Source organism: Pocillopora damicornis, chromosome 2 (genome assembly GCF_964200805.1).
Source record: "Pocillopora damicornis chromosome 2, jaPocDami1.2, whole genome shotgun sequence".
In the NCBI taxonomy this organism is placed as follows: Eukaryota; Metazoa; Cnidaria; class Anthozoa; order Scleractinia; family Pocilloporidae; genus Pocillopora; species Pocillopora damicornis.
The window spans coordinates 27,848,300-27,869,969 of record NC_142671.1 but is presented as its reverse complement, the minus strand read 5'-3'; the positions used below and the strand labels follow the sequence as shown (position 1 = coordinate 27,869,969).

The following is a 21,670-nucleotide window of genomic DNA, read 5'->3' as shown; positions in this document are numbered from 1 at the left end:
CTGTTTCTTTTACTCTCCTTGACTGAATCTTGTGAAATGATGTTTGTGAAAATAACTGTTTATCATATGGCCAAGTGTCAGAAGGACTGTATATAGCCAAACGGAAGGGCATGATTGGCTAAAATCAAGAGATTAATCATAATCTCTTGCTAAAATCGATATTGATCGAGGTTTAGATTTTTAATCTTCACCGACATCTAGATCAATTTCTTTTTTAACATTTGTTCTTAAAACGTCGCAAGTAAGATACAACAACAACAAAAACAACAAACTAAAAGTATAATATGTAGCCACTTGAGTATATTGATGAGACAAAAATGATAGAAAAAGACCCAAAACCTCCATTTTACCTTTCGTAGAGAGATCAGACACACTTAATGATTTTGTGGGGTTGATCCGTTCTACTCGAATTAATTTTGTCGTCTTACAGCCGATGGATGCCTGAATGGCGATCGTTTCTCAGTTGAATCGCCAAGATTTCAAAACACTTGGCACTCTTATCTAAGCCACACCAAATTTTACAATTGATTCATACGTCAGCGTGCGTTCATCGAGATATGAAGCAAGCGGGAAGTTTGGAGAGCACGAAAGATGCGTAAGAGTTGCTCGAGGCGTAGCCGAGAGCAACTCTAGCTTCTTGAGTGCTCTCCAAACTTCCCAAGTACTTTATAACTCGATGAACGCACAGCTAACGTAGGAACCAATTGTTTTATAGCATTTTCAACCCGATGGAAAATTTTTTTTCCCAAGGGATCTTTTTGCTGACGTCTTGATCATGCACAATAGGAATATGAAGTACGCTCACGCAATTGAATTTGATTAGACAAATTTACTAGCCATGTTATAAATTTACTAGCTATGTTATAATATTTCTGGATACCTATCACAGACGAAATTATTTTTTTTAACGCAAACTATTCTAGTTAACATAAAATTTTTCTCGCAGTAACCTGTCCTTCTACCTGACTAGCAATCTGTACACAAAATTCCTGGTTGCATACGGGATATAAAGGGGAAAATAATTAAGAAGACAAAAGAGCAATTTAAAAACAGAAGTGAACATGGTAGAAATGATGAAAGAAGTAAAGTGAATTTAGACGCGCAGATGGTATTGTCTGCATCAGATATTCAATAAAAAATAATAATAATCAAAACTCCTATGTTAAGGAATTCTTCTGTTGACATGATCGACAATTTTAAGGTCCAGAAAGAAAGGATTGCCAAAAGGTTTATAGGGAACTTCTTTCTCCTTTCTTCGTTTCTTACTTTGCTTGCTAAAACCTCCTCTGTTAATTTTGTGTAGATTTCATATTGACTCTTTCTGCCGGGAGAAAAGTCCAACAGTTTGCCTTCTAATCGTCTACTCCTCAATACCTGCCTCATCTCATCACTAGCACTTATAACTCTTATTCAGTAAAGTGGTCAGTAACATGTCTGATCTTGTTACAAGTCTTGTTATCTTCAGCTTTGCAGTAACACTACAAAGTAAATCAGATTAACCCATTTGTTTTTTAACTCTGACGGTTTCTTTCTCACCATTGCAGTTTCCTGAACAACAACAACATAAAGAACTTGTCCTCTGATCAATTACCTAACATACCTTGGAGGAACGAATATAAAGTTAAAAACCTGTAGGTTTTGTGGCTTACGAATCTTTCTCCACTCGAGTTAGTAGTTCTACCATATCTAAGGTCTGTAAAAAATGGTAGCAATAAAAAAAGACCCTCCCATGCGACGGCGACTAATAGTAAACCAACGACTTTCAATCTTGATAGGAAATATAGAAATATGAATTGAAATAAGGACACTTTATTTTACTGTATTACAACCTTTTCTTTAACCAGGTGTGTTTTAGGCCCCATTTATATGGTCCTGAGTATTCGACACAACCTCCCAACCTCCACCGCTAGACAACTTTACGGAGCATTTGTATAAAAATCTGACATCCGCCAACCCTCTTTCGGCTAAGCCAGGTTACATATTCGACAAAATGGCGGACGGCAGTTGAGAAATTAAAATAGCACTAAACATCTTGTTTATACTCTTTAGTGACTGTAGTGTTGTCGATGGCTTGTGATATTTTTATGGTACTACTTTTGAAATTGAAAACCAATCAGGAAATGTTGATAGCCCAAGCCGCATTGAGACGGAACGAGTTTTCCTGTTACGCCAAACAAAAACGGAGTATACCTGAGAAGGGCATGCGGATATTGGAAAAATTTGTAAAGAAATAAGTGAAAAGTTGGCTCGTCCAGGGTAACTCGAGGGGAGGGTTGTCTCGGGTAGCCGAGACCATATAAATGGGGCCTTAGCCGAGTGAAAACGTTTTAAGTTTTTTTGACCTTAATGCGAGAGTTTTAACAAGTTTTTAGTGTTATTTCTCAGATGATTAAAATCATTTTGATTCGAATGTCTTTTTTGCTTTGTGAACCAAAAAATTGCTGGAAAGAAGGTTTCATTTTAATCGCAGTGACTCTTCAATATTCCAGCCTCTATATTTGGGAAGGGTCAATCGCACTCCATAGCAAAAGTTACAGTGAGCGAAGCGCGCTTAGCGTAGCCTCAGACCGTAATTTATTTTCACGCGTTCAAAACTTTCTGCCAAGAATAAACTTAGATGTTGACATGAGAATATCGATTGTGTTGATCATTTAAATTTTGAAACAACTTTCATTATCCCAACAACATTCCACTATTCAACTTATTTTTTTTCAAGTTTGGTTTCGTAATTTGTTTCAAGGTTTCATCACTCTGTTGAGGAATCAAACTTAATTAGAGTAAACCTGGATGGTTTGTTATGCAACCCGTAAAACCCTTCGAGATTTCGATTAAAATTGGTGAAGTACATCCACCAAGAAAACGAGACGTATCAGACATAAATAACAGATAAGCAAATGGTCTACTAAGGTCTATCGGGGCCCAGTTCTCAGTTGTGGGTATTTTGGTTCGATGGAGAGGATAACGGGCGGTACGAAACACACAGGGAGTAACCTTAAGATCTGTCAAAAAACAATATACTTGGTTCTAAAAGTTTGTATTAAAAATATGCTAGTTTCTGTATAAGGACCTTTTGCTCTGGTGAATTTCCACGATATCCTTAAGGGAGGAAAAGAAATTTTGACGAGGCCGGCAAGGTGATCGATAAGCTAAAAGCATCGAAAGATTTTGATGGGAGGGGAAAAACAATTAACCGCTTCACTGGATTTTGATGTGTCATCTGTTTACGAAGAAATCATCTGCGAAACTTGAACTATAACATGGTTTAGTTAATTTGAAATACAATTGTATCTTCTTTGTTACCAAAGCCATGAACACTGTAATTAGTTTCTTAACATAGCACGCTTTTGGTCTCAAGAAATGAGCGCGCTCGTGTTCAAATATTTCTTACTTCTAATATTAACACTCGTATGCAACAACAGCCTGTCTCTGATTTGTTTTCATCTGTGGCTGAGTCCAAAGATATTCAAACGCTCCAAACCGAACAATTGAGGACCTTCAAGAAAATAATTATATCTTTTATGCAGAACCCTAGACTTCAACAAACTGGAGACACTTCCTCCTGATATATTCAAACGCTTCAAGCTAAATGATCTGTAAGTATTTTTCTCTGAAGCTTAATAAAGTTGACTGTCCCTGACTTAGTCAGATTATTCTTCCTTTTAACTCAAATCCTTTACTAACTTAATTTTGTGAACATGTAAACGTATTCTAACTACCCAATAAACTTGTCCAACAGCAAGCACTTGTGTGAATCCTCTTGAACAAATTAGTCAATCGCCAGATTAACTAAATCCTGCGAGGCGGATACCTAGGGCTTGTCATTAGAAACACAAGAGTAGATGTACTTGGCCTGCTGAACTCAAAAGCAAATAGAGCTCTTCAAGCAATCAATGAGTCCATGCAAATTTGTACAGTAGTTCCTCCCAACAGGAGTGGCAAGTTTAGTTAAAGCCTCAGGAAAGTAGTCTGCATCTCGCAAGTTCTGGTCAGCAGAGAGAATGAAAGTCTTTTCAAATACTAATGGTATTCAACTTTAATGCGCTTTACAGGTGGCTTGGAAACAACAACTTAAAAAACTTATCTGAAGATCTATTTACTGGGCAAGATAAGTTAAAATATTTGTGAGTACTAATGATTTGGTATCCTTTTAAAAAAATATTTTTCAAGCTACTTGCTCTACCTTGTCTCTGACGCAATAGCCTGTTAGCGGCGTAAAAATGATTTAATCTATTCACATATAAGTAACACTAAGAAATAAGAAACATTTCAGCGTGGAAAATGAATTACATAGTTCGATAATTTGAACGGCACGATACCACTGTAGCCTGCAGCCACAACTGATCAAGTTGAAGAAACAAAGGTGTTTAACACAATGCTTTTATCTGTTAATTATCACTGCTTGTTTGAAAGGAGTAGCGTTCTGTGGCACGTTACTTCATGAGCGTGCGAAATATTACCTCAGACTGACCACAAAGTTTTTGGAACCGCTATGTTGTTTAACAAAAACCAGTTTCGGTTATTAGATGATTAGATAAACGAGTTAAAAATCAAGAGCCGAATAGAAACTCATTAAATTCCTGGCGCCATGTTGGAAAAGAAACTGCCCAAACACCATAGCGATGCTGACGCGTACGGTGACCGCGAAATATAAACAAATAGAGACCAGTGCTCTTTCGGGGGAATAGTTTGCACTTTCATTCTTTAACGCGTACGAAATGATAATAGTATTCAAAGACAAGAAATCGTAACAATATTCAGAAACTAAAAGTGAAGGATATAAGGAAAAGTTTGCGCTCTAATTCAGACTTTGTGTTAAAAGTAAACTAGTAAACGATACCAAAAATGAGGATAGTGTTGATGATGGTGGCGATTTTAAATACGATTGGATAATCTGAAAAATCCCTGCGCTCGGCCGGTCTACACACCTTCGTAAGCTTTCCGAACAATATCATGGACAGAAGTACGACTACATTGTCGTATCAACTCGGAAATGTCCTCACATTGTGCTGAAGGAAATTCAACTTAGTTAAGGGAATTTGAAAAAACCAGGAAGTAAAATCTATGATGGAAAGATCTACGTGAAAGCCAGAGTTTTGCAGTCGATGAAACAGACGCCGTTCAGAGTTGTAGTAGAGTTCACACCTTGATGTGAAATTTCCGATCCCGTTTAGGCGAGCGTGCAGTACTGAGTTTTGAATCGCTCTTAAATGGAAAGGCGGTAGAAGTGTGGGGCAAAAAGTACTTTTTTAGATTAAAACCGATTACATCAGATTTGATCTCGTCCTCTGATGAGAAAATTTCCTGGTTTAACTAAAGAGCTAGATAATCTTTTCAATGAGTGACAGCAGGTCATTTCCGAGCGAGAGCGAGTCAAATGAAGAGTTGTTTTCAGACTATTGTCAAAGACCTAGCGCATTCAAACTAAATGGCTGTAGAAAAAAACATGAATAACGATGAGTGACAGACTGGTCCTCACAAGATTCAAGCAATTGTAGAGAGTAATGCCCTGTCTAACACAGAATTATATTTTTCAGTCTTCGCTTTCTGCTTTTGCCTCATTTGCAGTTTTTTTTTATGTGAGGATCAATTGATACTCCATTACCGATTTGTTACCTTGAAACTCACCCTTAGTGTATCTTTTGTCAGTTTAGATCATTTTTATTGTTTTCATAATGTAGACGGTTGAGTGGCAATCGGCTGGAAAAGCTGCCTCCAAAAATTCTTCAAGGATTGTCCGCCTTGGAGGAACTGTAAGTAAAAAATTTCGTGACATTTCTTTCCGAAAATCTTAGTCAATGAGAACTTTTCTTTCTTATGCATTACGTTTGTGTGAGGTACATTGCTTTCAAGTCGTTCAAAATATGGTTTTAAAACCTTTCGTTCTTAATTGAGCCAGTAGTTAACTCTTCGATCATTGAGTTTGATCCGTTGTGCCGTTGTGTATGAGTAGTTCAAAGTAGGACTGCTCAAATTTATATGAAATTGGTAACTGGTATTTCAACAATATTAATGAAGGAAGTGATTATACTCCATTGTAGAGTTAATTCAGTCGAACGTTCTACCGGGTCAATGGACGTGATTAGGAATGCACGAGCTGCTCTGATTACGGGTTTTATGGGATGGTGGGGAACACTGATGATTTCACTCGTTTGGTAATCGTCTAACGCTCAGGCCTTATGCAATCGATACCAGGCTCAGATGAGGCCGGAGGATGTATTTCGAAAACTAGAAACCAAAATACTAGAAATTGAAATAATAGAGGAGTAATAAATCCTTTATTCGATGTTTAACACATAACACGATTAACCATTTTGCTTATTGCTTGCATTTCTTTGCCCTCACGGAACTCGGAAAATAGTGCTACGAAACTCGTAGAACACCCACCCGTATCATAATTATGTTGAATTATCGAATGAGGCGGATTTGTTTATTAAAAGTAAAAGCGAAGAAAAATTGGACCGAAAAATTTCATTATTTTTCTCAACGGAATTCTTTGTGTCAGAAATTACGGGGGGGGGGGGGGAAGTAAGAGATAAACACTTACTTGAAGACCTATTCACAAGTTCAAGCCAATACATTTCACTTAAAAATAGGTTTCTTTTTTCATTAATGAGATATATATGTTATTTGCGGGCTGGGAGGTCCGTACGGCCTCAGGCAGCATTTTCAAGACCTCGGTCACAGTTTATCACAATACGGACCGACCCTTGGCCGGTAAATAACATAGTTATTTTTTAAAACTTGACGAAATTCTTTCCGAAAGAACCCGAATGATTTAGGGCTGTAAATACGGCAAGATCTTCGTTAAACTGAACCATTTTTGAGCGAGTAAATGGTAGCTAAAATAGAGGTGATGCAAATTAAAGAGAGATGCCTCACCAAAACATTTTCATTTGCGTAACGATACAGGTGATTTAAAAGGCTTCCAAAGAAACTTTGAAACATTATTTTTACAAGTATCTGTCACAATCTGACACCTGTCAATTAGAGAGCGCGTAAGAAAAAAAAAGCGCAAGAAGATTTGAAAAACAACGGAACTAGTAGACAAGGACTGTCACGACAATGGTTTCTTCAGAAACAGTCAATGATCTAACGGAAAGTATTATTCACCCTTATCGACGATTAATTCATGTACAAAGATTTACCTCTGTTCATTAAGTAAACGGCGAGGAAAGTAATTGTGAGTAAATTCAAATTTTTTATTTTGAAGTTGTGACAGTTTGCTCGTTTGTTTGCTGCAATGGCGTGTGTAAATCTGGTCTTTCCTCTACAAAAACTAAAATCGAATGGCACACTCCAACGAGATACAAGGGGATTTAATGCGGCCTTTTCTCAATAAATTCCTTAAATTTCTGTTGTACAATTTACGATACAAATGTCTAAATTGAACGGACTTGGAAAGACTCATCGAGAGCGTATATTTGTTGTAGGACTGAAATTAAAACTTCGCTCCCTCTTTCATCACAAAAAAATTGTTTGAGAAAATTCAGATATTAAATGAATGAATGTTCCATCGTTCACTTTAATTAACTGTAACCAAATACCTCACGTTTTAACTTTCTAGGTACTTTTTGTGAACGATTAAAATTAATTGCAGACGGTTTTCAGGCCGCTTGTCAACCAACGAAATTTCACTATTGTTTATACAAATTCTTTCTGAAACCGATATTTTTCTGTCAACCAAAGTGATTCGAGAGACAGAAAAGAGAGCATTCATAAGTTATTTATCGGCTTGAGGTAGTGACCGACGTGTTTGCTTAAAAATACTGCCCAGCCGGAAAAACGAGATAAATTTATGAAAAACGGGAACTAAAGTTGGGATGTACTCGGCGACTCACGAAAGTGTTACCTTGGCCCGTGGGCAGAGATAGGAAAATACTGACCGGGTAAAGAATCAATTAGATTGCAGGATTCGTTACCGTGCTCTCTAGCAAAAAAATAAAGTTTGTTATCTGGGACTCTTTTTTTCCTTGGTTTGTTTTCTTACTGATCATCATCTCACTCTACAAATGTTAGGGACTTGTCCTACAATCAGTTGCAGAATTTTCCTCGAGGGATACTTAGCACAAATACCAAGCTGAAAGAATTGTACGTAGGACTTTTCCTTGTACTAAAAAAACCGGTCAAACCTAAACTTTTACAATTATTTGAAATCTCGCATATTTCCGCTTGGAATGCGGCTTTATTTGGAATAAATTACTGAATCAGGTGTTATTTTGCGATAGATGCCGCACTAATGTACGAGGTCTTTCTGCCATTATTGTCTTAAGGAAAGGTCTATCAGCTTTAAGTAATAAACATGTTCGTTGAGTCCAGTTGTTTCATACTGGAGATTCTTAATTATATTTGATGTTTTTAAAGACAAATAGAAAAACTTTTCCTTTCCTGATTCGGTAAAAACAAATGGTATTTATTGTTCGTTATCCGGTTTGGCTCCTGTCCGGCACCTAAGAGAAACGTTTAAGGGGGAGGCCTAACCCATTTTCCAAATAAAATTTGTGTTCTTGAAAAGCTAGCTAACTCTTCTCCTCAATAAATACTCTAAGGGATTTGTCGAACAACGAAATTCAGCGTCTGCCCAAGGATGTTTTTGGCAACCTTACCCGGATGGAAAAGCTGTAAGTGGCATTCGTAGAAACTTCACAGCAAAGGGAATTATAATGTACAGTTTTCCATAGAGCTTTATGTAAATTAATGCATTAAGACCATTATAAAAACAGAGCTTCGCGAATTTAGAATTTGTGACTCTTACATGAAGCGTATCAAAATAAACTCCATAAGCTCAACTGGCTTTATATAATACTAACTTTGGTGGAGTTGGTCATTGAGAACAATCGAAAAAAAGAGGTCAATATTAAATTCAATTGTCTCACACAGCCTTTTGCTTCACGTGACTTGTGACTATAATTTTTTTGCTGAGTAACCAGGGAACTCTGTAAAGATTGATTTGTGATGTAAGTGACATATTATAGTTTGGTGCATCAGTATTGAAAAGTGATGTCATGATATGAAAACGCCCATGTTAACAATTAAAGTGCAAATGGTATCTTTTGCCTAAATTCTCAGGATCAGGAGTAAACAGTTTATGTACTCAGAAAAAATGGGTAGAACTTTGTAATTCTTCAAAATAGATTTGCCAGAACCAATTGGGTTTTATTTCATACCTATTTGGAGGGAACAAGAACCTTTCCAAGAATCTGAAATTCTATTTCAACTGACTTTTTTTTCATTTTATATATCGCTCACAGCTTACTCTCCAGTAACAAACTTCAGCGCTTGCCAAGATTCAAAAATCTCTCCGAGTTGAAAATATTGTAAGTGATTCACGTTTGTGATAGAACTGGCTCAGTACGTGTCTTGTATAATGAGCATTAATTAAAGGTAGCGTTGACCAAAATCAAAGGATCAGCTTGGGTACGGACTATTTCTATGGCATCTTCTTATGACTTAAAAGTCTGTTTAAGGAAGTTAATTGAGTAAAAAGTTAAAAATAAACATCCACTTTGGAAAGAGATGCCATCAACTAAGAATAACCAGGGTTCAAATGTTTAAGGTGATATAACAAAATATAATACAACACATCCCTTACAATACTTTAACAGCACCCTCCCCTTGGGGCTTGACAAGGACCATATGCTAGAAATGATCGCTGATGATTGACGATTAACCCAAATTAAACTTTAACAATCGATTGTCATTTTTCTTTAAAAAATGTATTAAAATTCTTCAGCGGCTTTCAAAACGTTTTCGTCAAAATTGAGTTTATTTGGGATTTTAAATGAAAACACAGGATCTATAAATTCCAGTTTTTAAATAACATTTTTCAAGCAGCTTTTCCAGATGTTCCAGAAAAGGATTGTTCAAACTAAAAGCGTAAAATTCTGGGTGATGCGATTAGAAATACGAGCTTTAACTCGTAAATGGGCGCACGTCCGATCATTCATTTACATGTCACAATAGCGTTACTAAGGTTTAACCATTGTTTACCTGGCGCCCAGGATAGTCCTTTCGGTGAAGACGTAACACGATGGAACTTAATTGTTCTTGTCACAATGCACGTGGCAACGTTTTGGTCCAAATACATTTATGAGATGTTTTTTCAGGAAGTGTCTGAGCACACTGATGAGCAGTAGAACAGTTTGCCGAATACTAAGGCGCTAACACACTTTCAAAGGAGGTTTCCATACTAAGCATGTTTAACTCGACTGACTTTAATTAGGGATAAAACAGTTTGTATGATATGAGACAGGGTTCGGGACTAAATTAGTCTCGAGGTCCTCAAAAGATTATGCTGGGTCAAGGTTACTTAAGAATCACTAAGTTTCGCAGTCAGCTCTGTGCTGCCAAATATCATTAAGGTCAATAAATACTTCCCCCATCGAAGACTCTGTCATTATACCGAGCGCCTGGTACATTTTATTGTGTAGATACATGTATAACAACAGCCTCGTAGCCCTATCACCTGATCAGTTCCAAGGCCTGTCCAAACTGGAAGAACTGTAAGTAAACATTCGATAGAAATCATACCTGACAGCACGAGTAACTATTCTTGACCAAATATGTATTTAATCAACTTTAATTGATATTCATTCGCTCGCCGAATTGTTCAGCTTTTTTTTTCTACTCTCGGTTGGAGGACACACAACTGCAAAAACAAGGATGGAGTAACTCTCGAAAATACAAGTATTCATTATCATTTTAGTTTTCCAGAGGGTCAGTAGAGCGAATAGACCTTTCTTTCCTCCTCCCACCACTTTTTCCCAAAGTTCACTAAATTTTTAAGCTAGTGTACTTTGATTGGATAAACCTCAGAAACCTTAGCAGAATTCTGAAAAAGATGCTTTGTCATCCATCCAAGATAGCAACTGCCACCTCGGATTTCTCCAGAAAAAGACAGAAAAAGAAGAGAATTAGAGATGTAGCAATTCTCTCCCTCACCCCCGAAAAAATCAACAGATCAGTGAAACAATGCTTTTATAGAAGTACAAATACTAGCATGCACTAAGTTTTGACATTTTCAGCAAGGTAACCGCAAACTGCATATCAGTCTAACTTTCCGGCTGTGAGGTTTTGTTTTGTTTTTTTGTTTTTGTTTTTGACTTTATTACTATGTTTTCAATATCGTATAGCTCTTGAAGATGTCGTAAGGAGAAGGCATTTAAGAATCAATGAAGATAGGAAGAAAGTTTATGTAAATACGTGCTTACCACTAAATTTTTCTATATTTCTGATAATAATGATGTGCCCTCTATGTTGTTCTAGGGTTGTTTACGAAAACAACATTAACTATCTGCCACGTGAAGTTTTTAAAGGCATGAAAAACATAATGACTATGTAAGTAACTGTTTCTAAACTGTCCTCTGATTAACGGTAACGAGGTACTGTAAAATTAGTAAGGGTCTCGTGAAGATGCAATTATAGCAATGTATAGCCATTATCTGCGACGAGTTCGGCTCAGGTAAATCAAAAGGCCTACAAAGCTCCAAACCAAAAACACGGACAATCTTCTACCCCCGAGGACAGATCATACCTTATGATCAAAACCATGTGTGATGGACGACGAAATATTACGATTGTGAAAGTGAAAACAGACTGACTAAGAGATTATATTAACTAGAAGAAGAGTGAACCACCAAAAGGCAAATCAGACAAAACCTTGAGAGAAACCAGGTCTCTTTAACCACCAAAAACAAGATCCTGCTAAGGTATCCCCTTCCAGATTCAAACACTGAGTTTACAAAGACTTCTAGCGTGAAAACCTCTCGAGGGTAAGCATGACAATACTCATGGGGTTACTTAAATCGGCATCGGCCACGCGGATAGAAATAGATCTGGAACCGTATTACCAATTGCGACTTAAATAGAGAATGTTTTGTTCATTCTTGATAACTTAACTGTCACTTTGAAGAACTTCTCAGTAAAATGAAAATTCGTAAAAATACTTATGTGACATTATTGTATGGCGCACTGCCTACTGTACGGTGAGGTTCTTCTCTCGTTGCAGAACATTTTGAACAAATGGAAGATATTGCCTTCCATCCTTGGCTAATTTTCTGTCCAGTGTTGTTTTAATTTACGCTTTAATGCTTGTCAGTTGACGCTCTACACTTTTCACTGTTTCATCGTTCTGTAGGAGCTTTTATTTCAACAATATCCGCACCGTTACCAACGAACAATTCAAAGATGTCGCCCCAAGTATTCGATTCCTGTGAGTATGAGTAAACTGATAATATTCCAGGTGTGTTCAAACTACTTTGAGTTCAAGGGAGACAGATATTGTTGGTGCGACTTTCACGTGCTGTAAACTCACCGATAAGCACCCCTCCCCCATTTTAATGAATGTACAAGTGATCATACCACTGGCCGAATTGTTTAAGAAGGGAAAATGGAGTAAACGATTTTCACATACATACCACCACTGATATACTAAAAGTACCAACTGTGCCGCTATTATCGATCGGCTTTGTACATTCATGCACAGTTTATTCTTTTATTTTCGCCCACATGTTATACTTCTTGGGACGGTCATATCTGGTCACAAGAAAAAGTTTGGGAAAAACTTAAGGGAGGGCCCCTCCCCATAAAGTACTCTCTCTGTAGTGAGCGACCCATCTTTTCAACCTAAATTTGAAATGAGTGCACCAGGTGCTCATTGGAGGATTAACAGCATATGAATATAACAAATAAAGACACTTCGGCATAGCCTGTGTAAGTATGTTTTACATAATGAATAAAGGGGTAAGTTTCTAAAGAAACTGTGGTGCTGCGTCGGTAGGAGAGTATAGCAGGTAATTTAGTGTTAACAACTGGGTTGAAAACGTAAATTAGCCACCGTAAAGGGTAAAAAAGCTGACCTTTCGAGCGTTAGCCCTTCGTCAGAGCGATATAGCTAACGCTCGAAACGTCAGCTTTTTTACCCTTTACGGTGGCTAATTTACGTTTTCAACCCAGTTGTTAACACTAAATTACCTGCTATGTTTTACATACTCAATGACGAGTTATCCGTCTTCGGTGTTAGTTATCTTTCAAATAATTGTTGAGAATTGGGCAGGAAAAGGAACAACAGAGAGCCGAAAAACTGATTAATACATAACGATAATAGGACTGAGTGGAGTCCAATTCGGTCTGTAATCATACGAGTGATCAACAAAATCAGACGACGGCGAGGTGGGAGTCCGATTTGTTAATCACGGCTATGATTACACACAGAATTAGATAACAAGAAGTCCTGTTACTAAGTAATTATAGCCATTTGAATTTCCGAAAAAACGAATTCACCTAAAACAAATATCTCCAGTAGAGACAATGTCTTAAGTTAAAAATTCCTCCATTTTGAAAATTTCCCAGTTTTTCTTTGAATAAGTGATTGTTGCTGTGATTATTTCAATCATTTCTGTGATTGGTGGATTAGCTGAGTAGACTTAGTACGATTGGCTGCTTCAACTGTCCGATTACCGGTGTCCGATTACAGCCAACTGTCCGATTACACTGTCTTATTACAACTGTATGGGATGATTAGTGAAAAATGAAGCCGCGAATGCTCCAATAATATTCGAGGAATTAGTAATGTTTGTGATTAATAGGCTAAAGATATCGATGTTATCAAGAATTAGCGAGCAAAGTTTGCCTGAATTACTTTCCTTAAATTTGCAGGTACTTCCATTACAACGAAATGCGAGAACTACCGGAGGGTTTCTTTTCAAACATGAAGTATCTAATAACTGCGTAAGTCAAGTGAAATGTTCTCCACGCGAGGAGTTTAAAATTAAAAAATTTCATTTGCCAGTGCCTAGTTATACTGCGCTTATTGTATTACTATTACACTTTCATTTTCTTGTAAATTTAGATCCTGTGACGAATCAAATTTTTCTTTTTTCCCCTTTTATTGTTCATTTCAACTCTTTTTATGAACCGTAGGACGGTAGACACCAACCTGATGTGTTGCCATTTGACGAAGCAGGATGCAGATTGCGACTTTGCTTATGTCGACAGCTTCGCCAGTTGTGAAACTTTGTTCAGAAATCGAGCTCCTAGGGAGTGCCTCTGGGTGGTTGGAATTATGTCGTTGGTTGGTGCTGTGTTTGTCATTGTGTGGCGGTTGGTGTTTAAGGAGAAGAAGAAGAAAAACAAGATACAGTCCATCATGTTGATACATTTGGCTGGGGCTGATGGACTTATGGGTGTCTACCTCATAACTATAGGTGTGGTGGATGCCATTTGGGCAGGGGAGTATTATTTGCATGACTATTACTGGCGTTCAAGTTTGACATGTCAGATAACAGGTGCCATTGCCGTGTTGTCAAGTGAGGTGTCTGTTATGACGATTTGTTTGCTCTCCGCCGACCGGATGAAGAATATTCTATTCCCCTATCGTGGAAAGTCCCTTGCACTTAAGATTACGCACCTTTTGTGCTTTCTTATCTGGATTGTTGGTGTCATAATTGCATTTATTCCCACGGTGGGCTTCGACTACTTCGGTAGTCGCCAGAAAGGTCATCACTTTTATGGCAGATCAGTTGTATGTCTGCCATTGCAGCTTTCCACAGATAAGCCGTCGGGCTGGGAGTACTCTGTTGCCATGTTTGTGGGTTTAAACTTTACCCTTGTGCTCTTTGTCGTTGTGGCATATGCGATGATAATCTATAAGTCCTGCGCATCAAACAGGCGCATGGCTCAGCAAGGGACTGAAAGAGAGAGGAGAATGAAAGCCAAGGCAAGGGCAGCCGATCTGAGGAGGGAGGCCTCGCTCGCCAAAAGAGTGTTCTTCATTGTTCTTACCGACTGTGTCTGCTGGATGCCTATTGTGGTGATTGGAATGAGGTCTCTCGTGGAAAAATCCTTCCGTACACCTGGTGACCTCGCAGTTTGGATCGCAGTCTTTGTTCTGCCGGTTAACTCTGCCATCAATCCCATTCTCTACACTTTATCAACAGTACAGGTAGTAACTTGCAACCTTCATATCTTTGCTTAAACGTCTTGCTGCAGCTTGATCAGCTGAAGTTTAAAGGATACTTTCATAAACATTTTATTCTATCTCGTGAAGAATATCAAAAGAACTAGTTAAAAAGAAAATACATTCCAATTTGCAAGGAAATTTAGCGGGTTTTGATATTTGAATATTTTTCCGACTGTCCTTAATCTGCCAAAAGAAACCATTTCCCATAAATCTAGAACGACAACATTTTCGCGTTGCTCGGCATTAGGTATACCAGCCTTATTATGCTACTTACTAAGATACAAGCAGTGTTTGAATTTTTCTATACGTGCCTAAGAACTGCGTAACTAACGAAAAATAAAATTGTTTGTTTTCAAGTAATGACACTTCCGGTGAAGTGAAAAGATCGCACGGAAAAAAAAAGAGCCCTAACTAACAAAAACGGTTCTGTTTCTGGGTGACCTACTAAGCATAAGTGACTAGTACTCTGACTGGTTGAAACCTTCATATTGATCATTTAAGCATTGGACAGGACTCTCGCTCGGTTTACCGGCAGAACATCCCACGCGCGATGTTGGGAGAACTTCAAAAAGTTTTGAATCACCAGCCGAGAGCGAGGGACTTTTGAACTTTGCGAGTTTCTCACAGACATCCAAAGAGAGTTATTACCCAACTACTTTTAAAAATTAGATCAAGATTGATCGGTTCAGAGAACCAAGGTGTTTGACCAATCAGTACACATAGTATTCCAATTTGTTTTGTTTTGCTCTTTGTTCTTGATGACTTGCATTTAGGTACGACGTGTTCTGAAGGCTAAATTCCAACAGTTATGGAGCTATTTGGTGGAAAAGTGTGGACGAAATCAAAACAATGAAGGTAAATTTATCGAAAATCGTCCTCCGGAAATAAGGACTAAGGATTAAGGATTAAGTACCTGTCTGATTAAGTTTTATTGTCACGTGATCAGATTACCTTCTGGCTTCTGTTGCACTTCTGCATGATTATCTTTTAAAGAAAAAAAAGGAAGGAAAAAAATGACTATCTTTGGTGATGTTGATTATATCTTCATACATGATTCACCCATCCACAAATCACTGATATTTACAATGATGAAGATAAATACTATTCGAGTATGTTTGACTTATGTCATTGCTGTTTTCCAAAGGCCAAGATCAGGGCGTTGAAATGCAAGTCATCGAAGAAGGTATGAAATATTTACTCGGCTCAAGTAAACATTGGGGAAAGTCGCTCGATTTCCTAAATCGCTCGGGTAAATCTGAAACGAAGAGAGACAGAGTGCTATGAAGAATGGATGGGCAAAGCTGAAAATATGAAAACAGTTTTACGTATTTTCTTGATTAAAACGTCTACGCGAAACTGCTTATTTAGATCTGAACGCCGTAAGCGTATAATTGAGGTTTAAATCGAGGTTCCGCCCTTTAGTTTAAGTCTCACTTTCAAGTAACTACACTTAATTAAAGAGCACTGTTGTCAAATTTATACAAGAAAATATTCAAAGGAAAAAGAGTAATCCCTGTAGAATAACGAGCGACAAGTTTTTACGACTGGAAAAAAGCGAAATTCGTGCCGTATTGACCGACTACTCCTTGAAGTCGGAGGATGAGCGAAGAAAAATCGGCGTAAAATGACAGGAAACTAAATCCCGTCAATAGCCGTCTCGACTCGTATAAACGCCGGGGTTACCTGGTTAAATTTAAAATAAATGCCGCGGATGTTTAATGAAGAAAATACGTAACAATCGTTGTTAACTTATTTATCTTTCTTGAAAGAGCTGCTACCCAAGTTTTTGTTCCAATAAAGACTATTGCCCTTTCGTTAGAGTTTATGTCAGACAACAGTGCACAAGATCAATAAAATGTTATGATATACTCTTTGATTTTAAATGATATACTGAGAATGGTACTAAAGGAAGTAGCACCCGTGGTACAATCCACTTTTTATTTTTTTTTAACTTTTTTCTTTACAGTTCAAATCCAACAAGACGCAGAGAGTGATGACAGCGATGACAGTGACGACGAATCGAGAGATCAAAGCGAGCATCAGCAAAACGCTGAGCAGGCCGAGCATGAAGAGCCCGAGGAGAGAGCTGTGACTGAACAAGAAGAAAAACCCGAGGAAGACCACGAAGACCCATCAGAGCTGAAAGACGAACCTAACAAACAAGAAGAAGAATCAGAAAACGAGTTCAAAGAATGCGAAGAGGAAGCGGAAGATAACATGGAACATGGACCTGACAAACAAAAAGAACAACTAGAAAAGGAATTCACAGAATGCGAAGAGCAAGAAGAAGATAACATGGAAGATGAGGCTGGGGAAGGCGACGAGTTAATTGTGAATAAGGGTATGTTTATCAACCCTCTGCTTCTTTTAAAAAAAGAACTTTGATATATTGAGATTATTTTCATCAATTTGAAGGACTATTGGTGAACGATCTGTCTTCATTTTATACCTTAAACAAATTGTTAGTTTCTACAATTTCGTTACCTCCCTTGCCCTGCTTAACTACGTTCAGCGGTTTATTGGAATAGTGAAGGAACTTTTCCTCATTGGAAAATTTTGGAGCGGTTTTTCTTTCAGCAGTGACAGGAAGCGCTTTTGCGAGGCTTAAGTTGTACTAAGGTGCCCCAATTTATAACAATCTCGCTATGAATTAGTCTAAGCAGAATTTAAGTATTTAACACACGGTACGTGACTGAGTGTCTTCTTTTTTTCTTGTGTCATGTGATTATGCAACAGATAAACACCAGGCAGATGATAATCTCCCAGCAGCCTCTGGGCGAGAGTCTCCAAGAGCGCCGCTGGCCACGTTTGATGATGACTCCGACCTTGATTTTTTTTACCCAGCGCTCGATGGTATAAAAGAAACGAGTGTGTAAACAACAACACTGTATTCTCAGATGAGTGCATTCGTTATGTAAGAGAAGTACATGTACCTAAAGTGTTGCATTTTTTTCTTGTTTAACAAATTAACTTTAAAATCGATTGCGTAGGTAGGTGTTTGGCCCCTGTAATGACTTTGAAATACTTCAACAAACAGTAGTTTTCGTGCATAGTGTCAAAATACGAGCCTATTGCTTTATGTGAAAATGTAAGTGCTCGTGTCGTGTTATACCAGATACATATTGATTATGATTCAATAGGCTAAATGTAATAAAAAAACGTGTCAATGTGTTGTTTAGTTAGGTTTTCGACTGTATATGTAACACTTTGTACATGTACCATTAGAGATCAAAAGTATGTTAAGTCCCTTCAGCAGTAGGTAACCTTGGAATTGGTATAACTTAAAATTATTTTAGAGGCCCATCTCTGTCCTTTGCAGTAATATTACTTCAGATAACACTTCATTAACGAGAGTGAACTTTAAAATGGACAAACAGTGCTTGCTTTATTGGCGGATACCCGAATCAAAGATCGGAGAGCCCTTTTTATTAATTAAAATTTGAGTAATTACTAAACTTAAAGTTACAATCGATTTCTCGCTTAAGCTTAATGTTCAACGTAACCTACATATCTTATATATTCGCCGGGTAGATGGCTGTCTTGTATAACGTTACTAAGCCATATATCCTATTTAATCTAACGCTGTTATCAATACCTTACTTATGATTTGTTTAATTCAACTTAAACATCTGAGATTTTCAGTAGATGGCTGTGTTATATTACAATGCTAAGCCATGAATCATATTTATTCAAATTTTCAATTTGAATTTACCATAATATTATTAGCTATGATTTGTTTAATTCAATCTTGACAACACATAAAATATGACATAAGTTCCGTAGATGGCTGTTGTATAGCAATGCTAAGCCATAATTCGCATTTATTCAATTTGAAGTTAAGTACTCAGTAGCAGGCTGTATTGAATAGCAATGTTAAGCCATGAATCATATTTACTCAATCTGAAGTTACCATTAATTTCAAGTTACTATTAACAGCTTACTCATAATTGTTTCATTACAAGGCAACTTCTTATATATTTCGTAGATGGTTGTGTTGTATTACAATGCTAAGCCATGAATCATATGTATTCAATCTGAAATTACTATTGATATCTTACTCATGATTTGCTCAAAAGAAAAAAAAATAACATCCTATGTAATTAGTAAATGGCTGCGTTACTTAACAATGCTAAGCCATAAATTTTATTTACCCAAAAGAAAAAAAAGTACTATCCTACGTAATTAGTTGATGGCTGCGTTACTTAACAATGCTAAGCCATAAATTTTATTTACCCAAAAGAAAAAAAAGTACTATCCTACGTAATTAGTAGATGGCTGCGTTACTTAAAAATGCTAAGCCATAAATCTTATTTACCCAAAAGAAAAAAAATGTACCATCCTACGTAATTAGTAGATGGCTGCGTTACTCAACAATGCTAAGCCATAAATCTTATTTACCCTACAGCACGCATGTACTAAGTGCTCAGGTCAGATGATGCACGTGTATCTGACTCATTTATTTATTCATTTGGATTTATTGTTATCTTGACTCATAAGTAAATTTTGCAGAAGCTTGCCCTAATCAAAAGGAAAAAGGTATTACTTACGTAATACAGAAAGACACGAGGACGAACATCAAATAAGTCATATGTATCAGTCAATCTCTTTTGGTTCATTTTGAGCTAACGAATGAAGATGCTGTTAACGGATACAAATGGAAGTGTAGAATGCTGTATATTGTCAAGCTCGTCTGCCTAAGTAAATAAAAATCATAAAAAAATGTGGTTTATTTTAGATGACTATCCATTAACCATTGACCTTTAAGAGTGACTAGCATCTAATTTCTCCCCTCAGTCAAACAGTAAGGTCATGATAATAAAGGAAATGATCACCAGCTTAAGAAGTTCTCAATTGTTTAACAAATTTTCCTCGTCAGCATCTTATAAACATGTACAGAAGATAACATGGAGAATATGCCTACTATTGTTAGGTTGTATGTCTATCAGCGTAGAAGACATAGGTGAATTTTTGTTGATTAAAACTTGCCGCATCTCAATAAAATGCCATAATTATCCCAAATTTTCTCATTCGGTCTGATTGCCCACCCCAAACCCAGAAAAAAGTTGTAATCAGGACGGAGTATTTTGGCAGACTGCATAGAGCTAGAAATGTTATTAGTAATGGATAAAATAGTCTGTTTCAGCTCTATTCATCCGTCAGTGTTTTTACATGTGTGAGAAGGTATAAGGAAACGTTTGACCTGATATGTCGCAGATTACCAAACCCATATTTGCAAATAAACAATCAGAAACGTAATCTAACATCCCTCCAATCCTACGATATTTCGTCACTGTCCTGATATGCCACGACCAAGAGATATTAAATTGTTTTATAATCTCAAATTAAATAGAAAATAACACATGGGTGTGCGTAGTTCTAATTATGGAATCTCTCTTCAAATTTCTTGTTCGCTGCGCTCACTCGTGAGATAACAAGTTGAAGACGTTAAGAGAAATTCCATATTTCCAAGCAGCCATGTATGATTTCTTTTCGTTACATAAACACCGTTGGCTTTTATATTACTAACAAGAAAATTCGGCGAATGACCTCTGATGAGAATGGTGAACAACACCTCGCCACTTAGGGCCTGTATACATGGAGGTGGGGGACCCCAGGTAGGTGAGGTAACCCCAGGTAGGTGAGGTAAACCGCCTAGGTGGGGTAACCCACTCCATATAATCTCTCATTTTATCTTGATCACCTTTACATGATAGGTAGGGTAACCCGCCAAGGCGGGTTGCCCTTTCTGCCTGGTAGGGTAACCCTGTCAGCCGGGGTAACAATTTGCCATGTAAACGTCTCAAGGTAGGCTAACCCGTCTAGCCGGGGTCGCATTCATGGCAAAAACCTCAAAAGCTAAACACGTGTTTTACAACTTTGAGCATTTCCTAGACGTCTCAAGGCAGAAATCACCAGAAACCGCAACGGACACACGAGAGTGTAAAATGTTCACATATCGGAATATTAGGCGTTGTAAATCGACCATATTTCGTTTCCCAAACTATTCCTTATAACGTATAAGTCTACGATAAGTCTACGATTCCTCGCGTAATCTAAAACCGCGTAACACAACGCGTGACGCTTTCATGAATAAATACATACATGTCCGAGAATTAATCTTTCGTCTTTCTCGAGATGTGAGCTTGGGACGCTTATGCTCAAACTCCCTAATTGCAAGCGCAACAACAACCTCAAGAAACCTCACCTCAGCACCCCGGGGTTGTAAGATTGCATGTAAACGTGTTTTATTTTTCGACCACGGCTAGGCGGGTTACCACACTGTAAATGTAGGTTTTATGACTGCGAGACTTGGTACAAAACTTCATTATTTGAGTTTAGCTGGTGTTTACAGGTTGGAAAAAAATATATGTATAGATAAATATTGCCGCCATAACTAGACTTGAGAGCACTCCTACTCGCTATTAAATTGTATGTTTGTCGAAGAGTGCCAAAACATTGACATTAGCTGACATCAGTGGAGTCGGAGTTCTTAAATTTGCGTTGTATTTTGAGCTAAAAACCTCCCAGAAAGGGAGTTAAAAAAGACTTCAATGAGGAACTCGAAAAAAGTGTTGAAGACAAAAATAGTATTAATATAAGCACGTCAACACAATTTGCACCACATACGTGGCAAATAATTGACTTGAAAAGAGCGATGTTGTTGACTGTCAGATTCTGAAGCATTTTCACTGAGAAACACGCGCAGCGTGGAGA

General features: G+C 37.5%; 1 protein-coding gene across 1 annotated transcript; it reads left to right on the top strand.

The window, feature by feature from the left end:
• The first annotated feature begins 1,061 nt into the window (after positions 1-1,061).
• On the top strand, positions 1,062-20,942 carry LOC149050625 (uncharacterized). The gene is made up of 17 exons (XM_089193002.1): positions 1,062-1,087; positions 1,545-1,631; positions 3,525-3,593; positions 4,050-4,121; positions 5,679-5,750; positions 8,017-8,088; positions 8,547-8,618; positions 9,249-9,314; positions 10,428-10,499; positions 11,263-11,334; positions 12,134-12,208; positions 13,654-13,725; positions 13,918-14,938; positions 15,730-15,811; positions 16,101-16,139; positions 16,923-17,297; positions 17,693-20,942. The coding sequence occupies exons 1-17, from the start codon at positions 1,062-1,064 to the stop codon at positions 17,830-17,832; spliced, it is 2,484 nt and encodes an 827-aa protein (XP_089049128.1). The 3' UTR covers positions 17,833-20,942.
• The last annotated feature ends 728 nt before the right edge of the window (positions 20,943-21,670 follow it).

Coding starts and splice junctions, on each gene's coding strand:
- LOC149050625 (XM_089193002.1), top strand. CDS start 1,062: ATGGTAGAAATGATGAAAGAAGTAAA. Junction 15,812..16,100: donor ACGAAATCAAAACAATGAAG/GTAAATTTATCG, acceptor TGTTTTCCAAAG/GCCAAGATCAGGGCGTTGAA. Junction 17,298..17,692: donor CGAGTTAATTGTGAATAAGG/GTATGTTTATCA, acceptor ATTATGCAACAG/ATAAACACCAGGCAGATGAT.